This window comes from Pogona vitticeps, chromosome 2 (assembly GCF_051106095.1).
Source record: "Pogona vitticeps strain Pit_001003342236 chromosome 2, PviZW2.1, whole genome shotgun sequence".
Classification (NCBI taxonomy): domain Eukaryota; kingdom Metazoa; phylum Chordata; class Lepidosauria; order Squamata; family Agamidae; genus Pogona; species Pogona vitticeps.
Window position 1 is genome coordinate 249,984,762 of NC_135784.1, and position 16,791 is coordinate 250,001,552.

At 42.1% G+C, this 16,791-nt stretch overlaps 1 protein-coding gene across 4 annotated transcripts in view; it reads left to right on the forward strand.

The window, feature by feature from the left end:
- Positions 1-16,791, forward strand: part of MARCHF3 (membrane associated ring-CH-type finger 3) — a 180,933-nt gene that overhangs the window by 146,247 nt on the left and 17,895 nt on the right. For all 4 annotated transcript variants that reach the window (XM_078386218.1, XM_072992399.2, XM_020790680.3 and 1 more), the window contains one exon: positions 2,728-2,937. In XM_078386218.1, the coding sequence (XP_078242344.1) occupies positions 2,728-2,937 (210 nt within the window). The remainder of the gene's footprint in view (positions 1-2,727; positions 2,938-16,791) is intronic.

Genomic DNA, 16,791 nt, shown 5'->3' on the forward strand with positions numbered 1-16,791 from the left:
ATTGACATAGTCTAATTGACTTAAAATGCATACAACAGACTAAAATCACTTTTAAAATATGCATTTAAAAGTCATAGGACTTTTGTAGAGTTTGCACTGGTGGCTTTTATATTAACAGTTCTTGATACTTACGGATTTTATGTTCAGCCTACTCATTTATGTAACAGAAGAGCAATGAAATAGTGAGCCATGAAGATAACAGGGACATGGATATGAGATATGAGAACTCCTTGTTAACAAATGCAAGAGCAAGCTATACCTTTATAAGACCACTAAAATCTGAACAAACTGCAAGCTTTCATGGGTCAAATCCACTTCTTTTGACTGTTCACCAATATGTTGTGGATAGTGCAGAAAAACTGTAAATGGGAGTCCCAGAAATTCATGTCTGTGCCAGGTCTGCTTCTGAGAGGTGAATTCAAATGCTGGCTGCAAATAGGCTTTGGGGTGTGTGGTTTTAAGTTTCACCCCTGGTAGCATGGTTGTAATTAACATTTACTCTTCTAATTAGGCAATATGTTCAGAAACTTATCTTCAATAATAATTGATTCCCACTGTAAGTTAGACGTTGTGGTCATGTATTTTATAACCTACCTTGGGAAGAAAGACATTGTCATTATGAGTTTAGAACAGGGGTGGGGAATGTTTGGCTCTATTGTTTGAACAATATCCTTCACAGCCCCTTAACACTGCCCATACTGGGGCTTCTGGGGCTTTGAACCCCCAAACACTTGAAAACCAGTAGTTCCATCACATGCTTCATGTGTATTGAGTTTGATTTGGATGTAGCTATACTTACAGTATATATGCATTGATAATGAAGGGAATTTTGTTAGCCCAGACAACCTGGGTTAGGTTCCATTGATTTCAGGGGGCCTACTCTAAGCATGATTAGATTTGGATTGAGCCCACTGTAAAATAGATTCCTTACCAAAACCACCCCTAGCAGCTGAACCATGCGTTTTCCACCTCCTCCTATTTCCTTCACACTTTGTGACATTTCTGCTCTTCCCTGCTTCTTACATGTGCCCTTTCATCTCCTCTCTTCAACGTCTAATAAAGCTACTGAGATGTATTATTGGCTTCATATTACACCTTTAGTATCTCACTAACACAGGAAAAGTCCCTTGGGTTAGAAAACTAAATTGCAGCCTTCCAGTCTCTCATTCATTTTGACCATTATTACTTGGAGATACTGAGCTGCCCTCTTGACTGCAAGTTCAGAACCTGGAAGAGATAGATGGCAACCTTACCCAACCTTTTGCTATAAGGCAGGACAGGACTCCTCACCTCCAAATATCTGTTTGATCCCTAAGTATTAGAAAAGGCTCTAAAGGACTGAAGAGGAGGACTAGGAAATATCTCTCCATCTCACCTCCCTGGCCCCTAGCGGCAATATGGCATCCAGTCAAATACTGTGTGATCAAAACTTTTCAGAGAGCCAGTTAGGGATGGACAAAGTGCAGCCTTCCTGATATTGTTGGATGGGAACTCCCAGCCTTCCTTATCTCTGACTGTGTTGGCTAGGGTTGATGGAAGTTGAAGTCCAATGTTTGGAAGTCTCCACCTTTCCCATTGTGACAAGGAATGACAGGTCCACTGGGCCAGTAAGTAATGTTTATTCTACTTCCCAGCACACTGTTGTGGGGAGAAGGCAACCGTATATGTTCATCTTTAGCATTTAGGAGGAAAGGAGGCATATAAAATGAGTACCCATTAGCAAATTTGCAATAATCAAACAATGTTTTTTTCTTAGAGTGTGTCTCTTGTGATATGTATGACTGGTGATAAGTGAGTAAGTGTAGTATGAGTTGATTTTAGCATTTTGTGTGCATTAGTAGTCACTTCTTGCTCTCTCAGTTTGAGAAGCTTTTAGAAAAGCAGAGCCAGTGCCACAAAGAAGTACTACTTGACTCACTCCAGCTCTTCTGCATTATAAACTCAAGCTTTTGACATGTGCTCTGCCAACATCTTATGCATTTTAGCAATCTCTTTTGTAAGTAATAGGAGGTTCAGCAGTACAATAGCCTTGGTTTTCTCTGCCCCCCTATTGCCTCCCAGAGTTTGTCACACTATAAAGTTGACTGTAGTATCTGCTCTCAATCTGTGCTTGTATTTACCCGCAGTTCTATAAACACAAAACAAGACTTACAATCCAGAAAATTCTGACAATCACGACTCCCTTACAAACCATTATGGTTCTTCATCAATTTACTTAATTCCATAATTCACTAGAAAGTCAGCATTTATAGAAATATTCAGATTTGGAAAGAAAAATGTTGTGCTTTTTCTGTCTTGTGTACTTCTGTATCTTATAATTTTATTTAATCACATTACAGAAAGTTTTCACTTCTTTGGAAGTATTGCATTCCAAATATGAAACAACAGTGAAGAAATCTGTTATTAAATCATAACTACAAATGAAAGATCAGAGCGAAGTCCTAGCAGATCTCATTTCAGATAAGCCTCTATATTTTGCTCATCTCTTCTTTTGTTTTTAGTTTTTTTTTAAATTTTCACCAATGGGGTATGTGCATTACATGCACCCCAATGGAACTTGCTTTTCAAATGCAGAGAAAAGTTAGCAACTTGATTCCAAGAGCATTTAAAGTATTAATAGTTCTAGCCAATAAAATGTTTTCAGTTGCGTCCTTTTTTGGAAACCAAGTACCCCGTTGAAAACAGTTCTTTTATTGAGATGTAATTGTGTGTTAATTCTTTCTACAGTGGCTAAAAAACCCAGGTCCCCAGCATGAAAAACGGACTCTATTTGGGGATATGGTGTGCTTCTTGTTTATAACTCCATTGGCTACCATCTCTGGCTGGTTGTGTCTCCGGGGAGCAGTGGACCACCTGCACTTTAGTAGTAGACTAGAAGCTGTCGGCCTCATTGCACTCACTGTGGCACTCTTCACTATTTACCTCTTTTGGACACTAGTAAGTACTCTTTTGTGTTGATTTTTATTTAGATTGGAGAACTTTTTTTTTTTTTACTGTTGTAATGTCATGTTCCGGGATCCCCTTGTAGCTACCTTCTTATTGAAAGTCTATTCAACAGATTTAAAAAATAACCCAGTTCATTCTGTATGTTGATGACATAAAATATGAACATCTTGGAAAAATCTAGACTTGGGAACAGTGGTAATCCGTGAGCAGAGAGAAGGGTAGGCAGAACTGACCTGATATTTGGGGAAAAATAGGCAAGTCTAATTGAGCAAGAAAGGCATCTCAGCCTCTGATGTAGGTAATCAAGGAGAGTTGGGCTGTTTCCTCCTGCAAGGCAAGGCTTCCCTTTTCATGACCAGCAAATGCAAAGGGAAAACAAAATGGGACTCATAATTCCAAGATGTACACGCACACACACACACACAGAGAGAGAGAGAGAGAGAGAGAGAGATACACCCACACACTTGGGGTGCTATTGGGAAAAGGCTTGCTTGAGTGAAGCCCACTTTCTCATCCTAATGTGAGTTTTGTGAGAGAACTGAATTTGCCTCAGGCCTTGAAGCTCTAGTCATTCCTAAATAGGTCTCCTGTTGATGCTGGAGCAACCTGGAATGATCTCTACAAATGTCAGTGGGAATAGTTCTCTTTCCTTTGATACAGGATAGCAGAGAAAGAACATTTCCCAAGGCTCAAGTGTAGTTGAGAAATAACAAGTCTCAAATTGTTAGTTTAACACCATATGAAGCAAATATAGGTTAAGTAAAAATAATGTTGTTACACTCTGTATGGAATTGTGTTCCAAGAGATTTTAAAGTACAACCTGGTTTCTGCTTTACATCTGTTACATGCACCCGAATGGAACCTGCTTCTCAAATGCAGGGAAAGGTTAGCAACTTGATTCCAAGATCAGTGATAATACTTGGATTTGTCATGATTTCTACCCAATGTGAAGGTATTCCATGGACTGTATTTATTTATATGGTTTATTTCCCAAAGTTTTATTAAAACACGACTGAAGTAACGTCATTGTTTCCCAACTAAGAAATCCTCTGGAACTTAAAACAAACATCATGAAATGTATTCACAGCATTATTTACAAACAGCATTAATAAGAGTCAAGCTTCCCACTATAGGGACGCACCATCTTACCATGGTCCAAAGGTTTGTGGGAAGGAAATTTATCCCATAACAAAAAGCAAAAACAAAACAAAAAAACTGCAGGATGTTCTATTATGAAATTAAATTTTGTGTTTGTGATGCACTTCAACTACTTGTGCCCTTGTGTGAAATTTTAATATCTGATAGAGAATGTATATACATTCTAGCCTTGGTGTCACATTTGAAATACTCATGTGGGAAATTTACATAAGAGGGGCTACATGCCACATCCCGTGAACAAATGCATTCATGCAAGAAGACTTCCCCTTCCTCTGTTTTCAGTAGTTGGCTAACTGCACCCACTGTGACCCCTTGACCCCAATTCAGGGGGAAAAAATTGGTGTAAAAATGGCTGACCATTCCCTCAGAGGTCTTGGGTGCATTTGAGTGCTATTCCTGCCCCTAACACTGGCCATCTTTTAGGAGGAAAATAAAAAATTTTACAGACCAGAGTTGATACTCCTTCTTTTTTAAAGGAAAAAAAAATCTCAGGGCCCTCTAAATAGCTTGCAAATGGTCAGTTCTGTATCCAGGGGCCTTCCAAAGGGGAGGGGGGACAAACAGCTATTTTCATACCAAATTGCTTTTTCTAAGAATGGAGGAGAAACCACCAAGTCCAAGAGAGAACAAACAAACAAACAAACAAACAAAAAGGCCCCTAGAACCAGCGAAGTTACCCATTGGTGACCTAACAGATTATGAAATGCAAGACATGGGATATCAACAGGCAGACTTGTCTCTCATTCCACAAAGGGGTCCCACTTGGGACCTACCCGCTTTTTCAACAACCACAGCCATGGATGCGCCTCCATGTGGATGAGTCAAACCAGGCATGAGTTTGCATGGCAATAGCCCTACTCTGGAATTTCAGGGATAACTCAGGAGCTATATTTGAAACCATGGATGGTGCGAAATGGTTGTTAGGGACTCCTCATCCCCTCCCTCGCTGACTCTTGCGTGGTGCATGCAAATGTCTGAATATGGGCCTGTAAGTATACTTATGTAGACAAGTTCACATTGCTCCTGTGAGCAGGAACCCAGATAAGGCAAATTCAACTTAATGTGTTCAGCAGGCTCTTCTTCAGACTTCCACACTCATCATGTAAATGCTGCAGAAACTTGTAAATGCAAAGGGGATCGGGGGTGGGGGGCTGGGCAGGGAGGCAGCTCTAAGTGTGTCACTCCAATCCCAGCTATCCATTTGGTCCTATCCATGGTTTCAAGTGTAACAGGCTATTTTATTTCCAAATACGGGAAGGAGGAACTGTCACAAATAATTTGGTTTATGTTTGGTAGTGTCCATCTACCAGCAGAACAGAGACCACTGGCAGAATAGACCCTCCTTCTCCCTCCAGCCCCTTGTGTGTTCCCCTCATGTTTAGTGATCTGGAAGGTGGAACTCCCAAAGGGCAGGTGCGGAGAGTGCATAGGATAGTGTAGGATGAATACAACTCAATTCTATTTTGAATTTGGAACAATACAAAAGATAGATAAGATAGACTCAAGCTGCCACCCTAACCATATCTAAGAGTAATTCCCACTGAACGGAGTAGCAACATATAATAATACTGTAATATTAATTGTGTGCCATCAAGTTGATTTTGACTCAAGGTGACCCTTTCCAGGGTTTTCTATGAAGAGAATATATAGAAGCGGATTGCTTCTTTTGGGTGCACCCTGGGTCTGCTCATGACTGCATAGGCTGGCTCTTCTCTCAGGAGAAACATTGGGGAATCAAACTCTGAGCCTCTGCCTCCACAGCCAGACACTTAACCACTGAGCTATCCAGCCAGTTGTAGCAACGTATAGAATTCTTTTATTAAAAGACTGCTATCACTGGTTATCCTTCCATTATTGTCTGTATCTTATATTTAGTCATGTGCACATATCAAGTCTGAGTCTATGTAAGATTCAGTTTGTGGTAGGACAACACAGAGACATGCAAGAGACTGGATGGTGTGTACATGGACTCAGATTTCATGCTGCATAGGGCTTCTGTCTCTCCCAATTCCGTAATTTTCTCCTGATACTTTTTCTTCTCTCTCTGACTTTAAATTGCTTTTATAGTCACCAGCTCTTAAGAACATCAGCCTTTGATGAAACCTGGTGTGTACAACCTTTTCCAATCAGAAAAGCAAAGAGGTTGGAGATGTGTTTTGCCTTCGTTCCAAACAACGTTTTATCTGTCAGTGTTCCACAAAGAGCCCATCGCAACTGTTTTGCTGCCTCTAATTATGCAAGCATTAAAAAGGAATGGCTCTTCTGAGGTGGATGTTTGATTCTTCTGTCTTCTCTGCTTTTCAAACCTCTTACCGCCTAATTTTCAGAAATGCATTGTGACGTTTAGCCCTTGGCCCCTGCTTGTTTCACCAAACACAGAGCTCACACGAGTATCTCAACACGCTCTTTAACACGCTGCCGCCAGTTGATCTCTTTATCAACCTATATTTCCTATGAAAGATTGAGGTTCATTCAGTACTGAACTTTTAAACAGAAACAGGTTTATTGATTACAAGTTGTTTCAGGTATAGTTCTTAAGCCCATTCTTAAAGTTACACAAAGCTTCAGTATTTTACTTTAATCTTGTCTATCTTAATTAATACAGGTCACACTCTGAATGATCACTCCTTAAACACTTTCTCTCTCTGCCTCAAACCCCTAAACTCCTTCTCCAAACTCTGCCTCTGACTGAACTCTCTAGACTCCGACTCTCCCTCCCTTCTAGTTTCTCTGGCTCCGCTTCCCAACAGCTCTCATTCGTACAGGCCAGTAATCTTCTACCTGAGCCAAAGCAGGGTGATTGCCACATGAATCTACTTTTCTCTGCTGTAACCCTAACATCAGTCTTCGAACTATCAAAATAAAGTCGGTGTCTGTTGGCTATGCTACCTCTGCATAAAGGAAAGCATTTAATTTTAGATTAAGTGGCTGCAGTTTCTTTGACTGATGTTCCTAAAGCTCAGGATAAATGGTTGTGTTGCCAATATAATCTATCCTTTGTTTGTTTGTTTGTTTGTTTGTTTGTTTGTTTTTGCAAGGAGTGTGGCCTTCTTGGGCTCAGCCCATTTTGTGAGACGGAGAGAAAGAGTTCCTAGTTTTTTCTTTGGTCTGGTTCAGTCTCTCCCTTATTGAAACCTGCACCCCCAAACCATGTTGGCAGATTGTGACGCAACTGTATCTTCTCTAAGTTTTCCAGAAGTGTTTAAAAAAAAAGAGGAAGGAGAAGAAGAGAACTTGGGGAGAGAGAGATCCTCCACAGCTGAAATGTTTGCTGCAGTGCTTAGTGGTTGCAGTGCTTAGTGGCCTTGGCATGTTGACATCCTTGGGGGGGGGGCAGGGAGAGGGAGACTGTGTTGGAGGGAGAAGAGAATAGTGTATCCTGTAAGGCAGTATGGCATAGTATTTCATATACCTGGACTTCCAAAACGCTTTGGACAAAGTCCAGCACCAAAGACTCTTGAACAAAGTGAATGGTTCTGGGAAATGAAAAGTCCCTTTCTTGATTAAAAACTTGATTTTTGATTATATTGGGCCGTGAGCAGTGGGGTCCCTCGAAGATCCATACTGGGACTAATGAATAATAATAAATGTGTCCCGTCAAGCCAATTCTGACAGGCAGTGGCACAAATCTTTTCTTGGTGATCACTGACAAACAGCAGTTAGAAACTAACACATATATTCCTGCACTGTTGGGTTGATCAACACGTCTTTGGCGCATAGGAGATGGAAATGGACCTCTTGAGGGATTCTTGTTCAAGGTTGGGGGGTGCTCCACAGAAGAAGGGGGAACACAGAGGCTGTAGGGTCAGGAAAGAGCAGATCATCTGCTTGCATGATGCTGGGTTTTGCCTGTAATGCCTGCTCAATTTTATTTTGAGAACTTTGCTAAAAAATTGAACTGAAAGTGATTGACAAGTTAAGCTCCTTCCTCAGTCAGGACTAATATTGTGAAATATTTCTGTTTCGCTTTTTGTACAGTCATCTTTAGTAGCCAGCGAGGTTAGGTTTTCTTCTTACATTGCAATGAGGTTAGATGAAAGAGTTTGGTATATAGTATCTCAGGATAGGAATACTGGATCTGTGGATAAGAATCGATCTTATATCCTATCTTAGCTGCTCAGCTAGACAGCTTGCAAGGAAACTGCTCCCAATCAGAAATATATCCTAATCTTGATTGTCCTTACTGATAATCATTTCACTAGTACTGTATGTGACTGTATGGAACTGCACAGGACACCACTAATTGTTCATATCAAGAAATTAAGCTTTGGGGCTAAGGGTCTGAAGAGGAACCATCTGCCACGTGAGACATAAACAATGCTTGAAGCATTTTAACTATGATTTTCCAACCACATTTTATTCTCAATAATAATCAGAAAAACAGACAATTATATATAACCAGTCCAGGAAGGGAAATTTCAGCATTCAGCTGATGCAAAGGCTGTTTCCATTTAAATCTATTTGTAAATGTACTTGGAAATCGGTAATTGCCAGAGGGGCCAGTAGTTGTGAGTATGAAACACAGCCGGAGCAGTCAATCGTGGGCATAGATACTGCAGGAAGAAAGACTACGCACCTTTTAAATATCAAGTTTACTTTTTGTAAACACTGTTGCATGTAACTTTAAATCAACATCTGATTGTCAGCCCTGCATAACAGGGTCAGTTCCTTCCAGAAGGTAGCTATTTAAAGAAATAGTTACTTTGGGCTTGAAGCTCAGCAAGTAGAATATATGGCAGAATGTAAATGTTTGTTTGTTTATATGCTGTCTTGCTCCCCAAGGTGGCTCACAACTATAAGACAAAAGTGTTGAAATTACTATATAAATAGATTAAAAACAACTAAGTGTGCATTAAAATTACAAACCAGGGTTAAAACAATTTAATAACGTTTTAAAACCTGCAAGTTGAAAACCAGCATTTGTGAGTCAACTTGCTACTTAAAAGCCTACCTGAAGAGGAAGGTCTTTGTCTAACAAAGTAGGTATGGTCAAAGCACATACATTGTGGCAATTTAACAATATTGGCTGCTAGGTTTCAAAATATGCCAACTATTCAATTTCTAATCAATAAGGATCTATCGCTTGTTTTATCTGTATGAACAGGGTGGCATTTATAGGTAGTCCCAAAAAAGGTTACACTTATTCACACTGAAAGAGTGTGAAAAAGAGGAGATAGATTGGCATATAATATGCACATGCTCACCTAGGTATAGCCAGAAGTGGTGAGTTTGATTCCCCAGTGGGCCTCCTGGGAGTACAGCCAGGCTGTGTAGTGTTAGGCAATCTGCACAGTCCCAGGGCATTCCCAGAAAAAGGGGCCGGTAACACACTTCTGATTACTTTGTACTGAAAAACTATTGTGATTTTTAAAATTCAGATTATTAAATCTGATTAGGAGTGTTCTGGTAAGAGAACTCCTTTGTTAGCAGAGTAAATAGCAATCATGTTCCCTGGGAGCCTTTAAACCCACCTTATTGATATGTTCTCTGGAGCAATAAACAAAGCAGAAATTGAGCTTTAAAAAAAAGTTAACTTTTTTGGAAAGTATATTTGATAGGAAAGCCTGCCTTAACTAGATAGAACACCATGTTTCAAGGCCTGAGCATGTGGCTTGAGCACATGGCCCACCCTCAAGAAAGAGATGATAACAGCTTGAAGGATAGAAAGTAGAGATGGGCAGGAATCACTGGTTTGGCAGTTCGTGCTGGTTGGGCCGATGGCCCAATAGGTGTTCTGCAGTTCGGCACCCCTGCCTCACCACCTCTGCGTGCTGCCTCTGACTGCCACTGGGCGGGGCTCCAAACCATGGAGCATCTATTGGGCCATGGAACACTGATCGAACCGTCACGAACCGCTGAACCGGTGGCTCATGCCCATCTCTAATAGAAAGGACTAAGGTGACGGGAAAGGAAGTGATGCATCTTTATCTCTTCGAGGGCAACAGGACAGTGAGAGACTCTGACTTCCAGAATGCCTGTATTAAGGCATCTTTGAGGAAGGATGATGCTTCAAAACATTAATTAATTCTACTTCATCTACTTCATTTGTAGGCTGCCATTCTTCTGGTGAGGGGACCCAAGGCGACTCACAATGTTAAATCAAGTCACACTAAAAATACAATAAATTACAAGGCTAAAAAAAAGCAATTAAACATACAATAATAATTAAATATCAATTGATTAATTATATAATAATGATTTTAAGGACTTTAGAAACAAACCTACAAGAGGAAAAACCTAGCATCCGGGGACTCATTTGTAGTTATTAAACGCCTGCCTGAACAGATAGTTTTTTAACTGTTGGCAAAAAGATAAAAGGGAGAAATATTCTTCCAACAGAAAATCCTGGGAAATGTCACCATAAGTCGAAATTGACTTGACGGTGCATAATTACTATTAATCTAGGTACAAATGCAAATTTATAATCTCTATAAATATAATTACTGTAATTTAAATAGACATTTAAATCTCACTCGAGTGGGGGAAACTGTGGCAAGGTGACCTGTGTGCCGGCTGTCGTTGTTCTGCCTCTCGGTAGGCAATGTCACAGCCCCTCCTCTCACTCTGCATGGCTTTTTACCTTTAAATAAGGTTTGGACTGGACAACGTTTCAAATAGAAGGTGATGTGAAGAGATGCCTGAGCGAGCTTGAATGTCTTACTCCAGGCCATCCTGAGATCCTTGTACAACAGAGCAAGGTGCAAGACCCCACTGGCCCAGTACGCATTCCGGGGCGTCCTGGTTGTCTTTTTCTACAAGCAAAAAACTAATAATGTTGGACTCCGTATAATTCTTGGACCTTTGCTTTGATGCAGACAAGCTGTGTAACTGCTGTGTATGTTCCCCCATATTATTCTCCCAATAAGCATTTCTCATTAGAAGGGATGGTGTGCGTCATGTGCACACACCCAAAATAATTATGCAAAGTACCCAGATTCAAAGCAAAATTTTAAGTGGAAATTTAGCTTAATACAGTGGACCCTCTACTTAAGGAATTAATCCGTATTGGAATGGTGGCTGCAAGTCGAAAAGTCTGTAGGTCGAATCTCCATTGACCTACAGTGCATTGAAAACCAATTAATCCAATAACCAGCGGTTTTTATTCTATTTTTGTTCCATTTTGGGTTTTTTCTGGTCTGTAAGTCGATTCTCCGGCTGCAAGTCGAATCTAAATTTTGCAGCCAGAGAAGTCTGTAACTCGAAAAGTCTGTAAGTCGAGCCGTCTGTAAGTCGAGGGTCCAGTGTATTGACTTCAAGCTGCTAGGTTTCAAAACATGCCAGCTAGTCTGCTTCTAAACAATAAGGATCTATTAGCTGTCTTAACTGCAGATTTGTCTCCCACTCTAAGTAGGGCCCATCCCAAAAGGGGGAGGGGGAGTATTTCATCAGGGAGTATTTAACAACCAGATAGCTGAAGTGAGCACCCACCCAAAAGAGTACCCGTAATAATAACTTTTGAACTGCAGAGCTGGAAGGGACCCTATGGATCATCGAATCCAGTTCCTCTCACAGGAGGCATAGTGGGGAATTGAACTCTTTCTTTCTTTCTTTCTTTCTTTCTTTCTTTCTTTCTTTCTTTCTTTCTTTCTTTCTTTCTTTCTTTCTTTCTTTTTCACCATAGGGGACTCAAGGTGGCTCTATGCTTGTAGTGGGCCACTCTCAAGCCTCTACCAATCCAGGGCTATAAGAGTGCTCACTACCCCTCACTAAAACTTGCTGCCACCAACCAATCATTTAAATCAAAAGGACAAGGATTTCTTTCAAACAAATAAAAGGTTTATTGATTACAAGAAATAAAAGGAGTAAATCACAGGTATAGAATCAAGTTGTCAATTACTGTTTATCAGACACTAGCTCACACAGACCTTTCCCTTACTGACAGGCACTTTTTCACTCTATCAATCACTTTAATCACTCATCTCTCAAACTGATCTCAAAACTCTTCACACAAACCTTATATAACTCAGCTCCTCCCACTTCTGCACCTCCCTCCGTCCTCTCATTGGCTGAGGTTCCCCTGCCCAGCTGTGATGGACAGGTGAGAGCAGAACTGAATGCCACAATGCTTATGCAATAATGCTGACTTTGAATTTCCCAGAGGTATGTTCAAAACGATGGACTGGCCCCAGAGTCATACTGAGTTTTAGTTTTGTAATGTATGTGCCCCATGACAACTACAGCAGAGAAAAAACCAAATTGCAACTGTGATGAGAATCAACCATTCATTGACACATGCATTCAGTCAGTTCTTACATAACTTGTTTCCAAGCTAGACTAGAATCACAGAGTTGCTGAGAAATATTGTGAATAAAAATGTCAGTATAAAACCCCAATGAAAGAAAACTATTACCATAAAATAGTTAGAATATTACCATAATAATCAGAGCAGCACAGAACCAAACAAATCAGGAGCCAGAGAATTGTGTAAATAAAGAGCTTTCAGCTTAATTTTTAAAATATTCTCCGTGGAGCTAATTGTACCACTCCAGGGAAGGAGTTCCACAAATTCAGTGTGTTTCTGGAGAAGGAACTTGGAGGATTTATATGCCTCCTTGCATAAAATATATGTATGATTAATTACTATTGAATTTTTTTTTTCCGTGAAGACACATTGTGTCTTAAAAACTGCCATCTGGGCAAGACATTTACTCCTGTGCTCCTTAAATGTAATAGTTAAATGGAAGCAACTATTTTAAGAACACAGACGGATACATTTACAAAAAGCTCTTTTCCATCACTGTTAAATAAGAGCCTGTGTCCCAGAGACGGTTTGTCCTTTGGCTTAAATCTACTTCTTGTTTCCATGATCAACACACAAATTTCATTTGTGTTCACAGTTCTGATTTTGTGTGTTTCTTATAAAGTAATGAAAAAGAAATGTTAAAGGGCAGATCCTGGCTTAATTATTGAGCTTGGTGTCAGCAAGAGGTTTCTTCAAGTATTCTTCTTCTCAGATTTGAAAAAACACTAGAAAGTACAGTGGTGCGATGAAATCGCTTTGCGATGAAGATTTTGCCATCGCTTTTGCGATCGCTTTCCGATGTTCCCTATGGGGGAATTTCGCTTTGCGATGATCAGTTCCCTGCTTGGGGAACGGATCATGGCAAAGCAAACAGCTGATCGGCGCCTCGGGAGGAGGGAGGGAAGGAGGGGTGAAGGGCCTGGCCCCAATCCCCACACACAGCAACCCCTGCGGCGGCGAACCAGAGAGCAGTTGCGGCGGGAGGCGCTGCAAAGGAGGAGGGGCCCGCCGGGGACTGGGATCAGGGTGGCAGTGGCTCGACGGGGGGGCGGCCTCCTCCTCACCCGCCAAGGAGACCAGGAGTGCGGGGTTGGCTCACTGGCGGTGTCTGGTGCGCCCCTTCCCTCTCCTACTCCCCACACCGGGCGGTTGCCTTCTTCCAGCCCGCTGCTCGCTGGCCTTGTCCGGGTGTCTTCCGGGCTAGCTGGCGAGCGGCATTAGGCTGGCGCACCCCTTCCCTCTCCTCCTCCCCACCCTGGGCGGCTGCCTTCTTCCAGCCCGCTGCTCGCCAGCCTTAGCCAGGTATCTCCCGGGCTAGCTAACTGGCTGGCGAGCGATGGGTGGCCGGCACGTCCCTTCCCACCCACTTCCCCCCCCCGGGCGGGATTATTATGTTTTAATAATTATGTTTTAATGCGTTTCTATGGGCTTTTTTGCCCCATATAGCGACGAATCCGTATAGCGACGATTTTTCCGGAATGGATTATCGTCGCTATGCGGGGCACCACTGTATATCACAACATGAAGTTTTAGGCAACCTAAAAAGAAATTTGCAAAGGCTAGACTTCAGATTTTGTGTGTTTTTGTGCACTTTACACTTTTAGCCACATCACAACTACTGGAAGAAGAGTAAGTGAAATGCAAAGCTTGAGGTGCTCTGGCGGTTGCTGAAATTCAGTAGCTGACATCACTTGGAAATTGCCTGAAGGCAAGAACCGGTTGTAAACAAGCTGTCAAACTTAACTAGGATATCCTGTGAAAAAGTCTTAAGCAAATAGCTGGAGTCTGGTTCAACAATCCACCTATTCCGAGAAAAAGCCATGCTTAAGCCTGGTTGGAGAACTCAAGACAAGACACTGCTTTTCTAGATTTTCTGTCTGGACTTCAGAATTATTGAGGCAGCCGTAAAGCTGGTGAAAGACGGGCTGAGGGACATCTGCTGGAATGAGACATATGTTATAGGAATTCCCAGTATACCTGTGGAATGCTCCACAGGTGTGGATGCACCACCAGTGGTCTTCTGCTGGAGGTGCAACAGGGCATTTCAGCAGCAGCTGAAGATCTTCAAGATTCTCAGAGAATGAAACAGTTTGTTGTGTTTTCTTGGACTAATTCCCAGAATCCATGCAGAGCATTTGGAGTGGGGCTTGGAAGTTGTAGTCAAACACACACACACCGGTAATTTGCTTGATTCCAAACTCTTTTGTTCCACAGATTTGTCTCAGCTATGCCAGTCCTGAAGCTGGCACAGTTAATACTTTCTTCCTTATCACAGTGATGATGGGATAGCCAGGAAGAACACACACAATCACTGATAATGAGGAATAGATGGGGATTAAGGAATACAGAAGATAAGGACCAACGTGGTGGTTCACCATCTTTACAGCAACTTTTTACACTATCAGTGTCAATGAGCAATGATGAATATGGAAGCTTGTTTCCAATATGAAGTCATGCACCAATTTCCAAGAATCTACATACTTTTTTTAAAAAGCCCAATTACTTGAACCTCATTAAAGACTGTGAGGTCACTTTCTAGCAACAATAGCTCTTGTCAGATCAAGGTACCCTGTTTCCTAAAGCAGGATTCCAATAGTGGCATGTGTATATACACAACTGGTAGACCAGTATTTCAAAAATCTGATGCATCAATCCAGACAACTAGTTCCCCTTTAACCATGGCGCCACCTGGAGCAGGTTGCATTCCTCTGCCACATGGCCGGCAGAATCCCACATTTCAGTTTAGGAAATAACATTGATCCTACATTAAACTGGTAGGCTTTGATAGGCCAAATAATTAGAATATTTTCTCTTCCCCTCTCACATGTTCAAATGTCAATTACCATATTTTTCACTCCATAAGATGCACCAAATTTTTAGAAGAAAACAGGAAAATAATAATCTGTTTTCTTCTCCTAAAAATTTGGTGAGCCTTATGGAGAGGTCCGTCTTATGGAACACAACCTAGGACCCTTTGGAGGCTCACCCTGCCCCTCCGGGGGCCAGAGGGGGTGAAATCACCACCTTCAGGGACTCTTCTGAAGCTTCCCAAGCCTCAAAAGAGTCCCAAAAGGTGGTGATTTCGCCCCCTCTGGCCCTGCGTGGGGGGGGCAGGGTGAGCCTCCAACGGGTCCCAGGGTCTGATCCAGGACCCTTGCGAGGCTCCCCTTGAAAGGCTCAGAAAATGTCCTGGAAGGTCATGATTTCATTCCCTCTGGCCCCGTGGGGGGTGGGGAAAGCCTTGCCAGGGTCCTGGAAGGCTCACTTGGACCCTTGCAAGGCTCCACCCACCCACCCCCACGGGGCCAGCCGGGGTGAAATCGCTAGCTTCCAGGACCTTTTCTGAGGCTTGAAAGGCTCAGAAAAGATCCTGGAAGGTTGCGATTTCGCCCCCCGCTGGCCCCGTGGGGGTGGGGGTAGCCTCGCAAGGGTCCTGGAAGGCTCACTCGGACCCTTGCAAGACTCCCCCCCAACCCCCACGGGGCCATCAGGGGCAAAATCGCTAGCTTCCAGGACCTTTTCTGAGGCTAGAAAGGCTCAGAAAAGATCCTGGAAGGTTGTGATTTCGCCCCCGCTGGCCCCATTTGGGGTGGGGGGAGCCTCGCAAGGGTCCTGGAAGGCTCACTCAGACCGTTGCAAGGCTCCCCCCCCCGGGGCCAGTGGGGGCAAAATCACCAGCTTCACTCCATAAGACACACAGACTTCCCCCCACTTTTTTGGGGGGGGAAGTGCATCTTATAGACTGAAAAATATGGCATTTTCTTGAAATAAATCTGCAGACATAATTGCCTTTTTAAAGATTAATAGATGCAGGAATGTTAATGCCAGAACCGACTTCCAGTTTGGGGAATATTAACAAGCAAGGTTTATCTCTTCAGAGTTTCTGAAAATTAAAGACAACATAGGAGTTGTTTCCTTCCCTCTTCCTGTGTTTTATTTTTTGGAGGAGAGGAGAGATTTGTATACAAACATGCTATTCTGCAAAGCCCAAATCCTGCAGAAAACATTGGCTAGGATCTAGCCTTCTGCCTAGATACCTTCAGAGAGAAGCTAGCTTTACTTCAGGAAGAGCCAGAATACAGCCAAAGGCTTAGTGCTTCTTCTTACTCCATGCCACATCACCATCTAGGCAAGGACGTGTAAGGTTGTACCAGTAGTTACCAAAATTTCAGATAAATGTCATTGTGTTTCTAGCATAATTGTATTCCTGCATTGAGCAGGGAGTTGGACTTGATGGCCTTGTAGGACCCTTCCAACTTCACTTTTCTATGATTCTATGATCTAATGACAGAACTCTAAAAATTAATACTGTTTTCAGCTGAGGAAATGGGTTTTTCAAATGGTTTTAAGTGGCATCTCTGGTTTTAGTTATTACTTTTTGTAATGTATTTAGATAGACATGTCACATGATGTTGATTTGCTGCATAACATTCTATATGTCATAT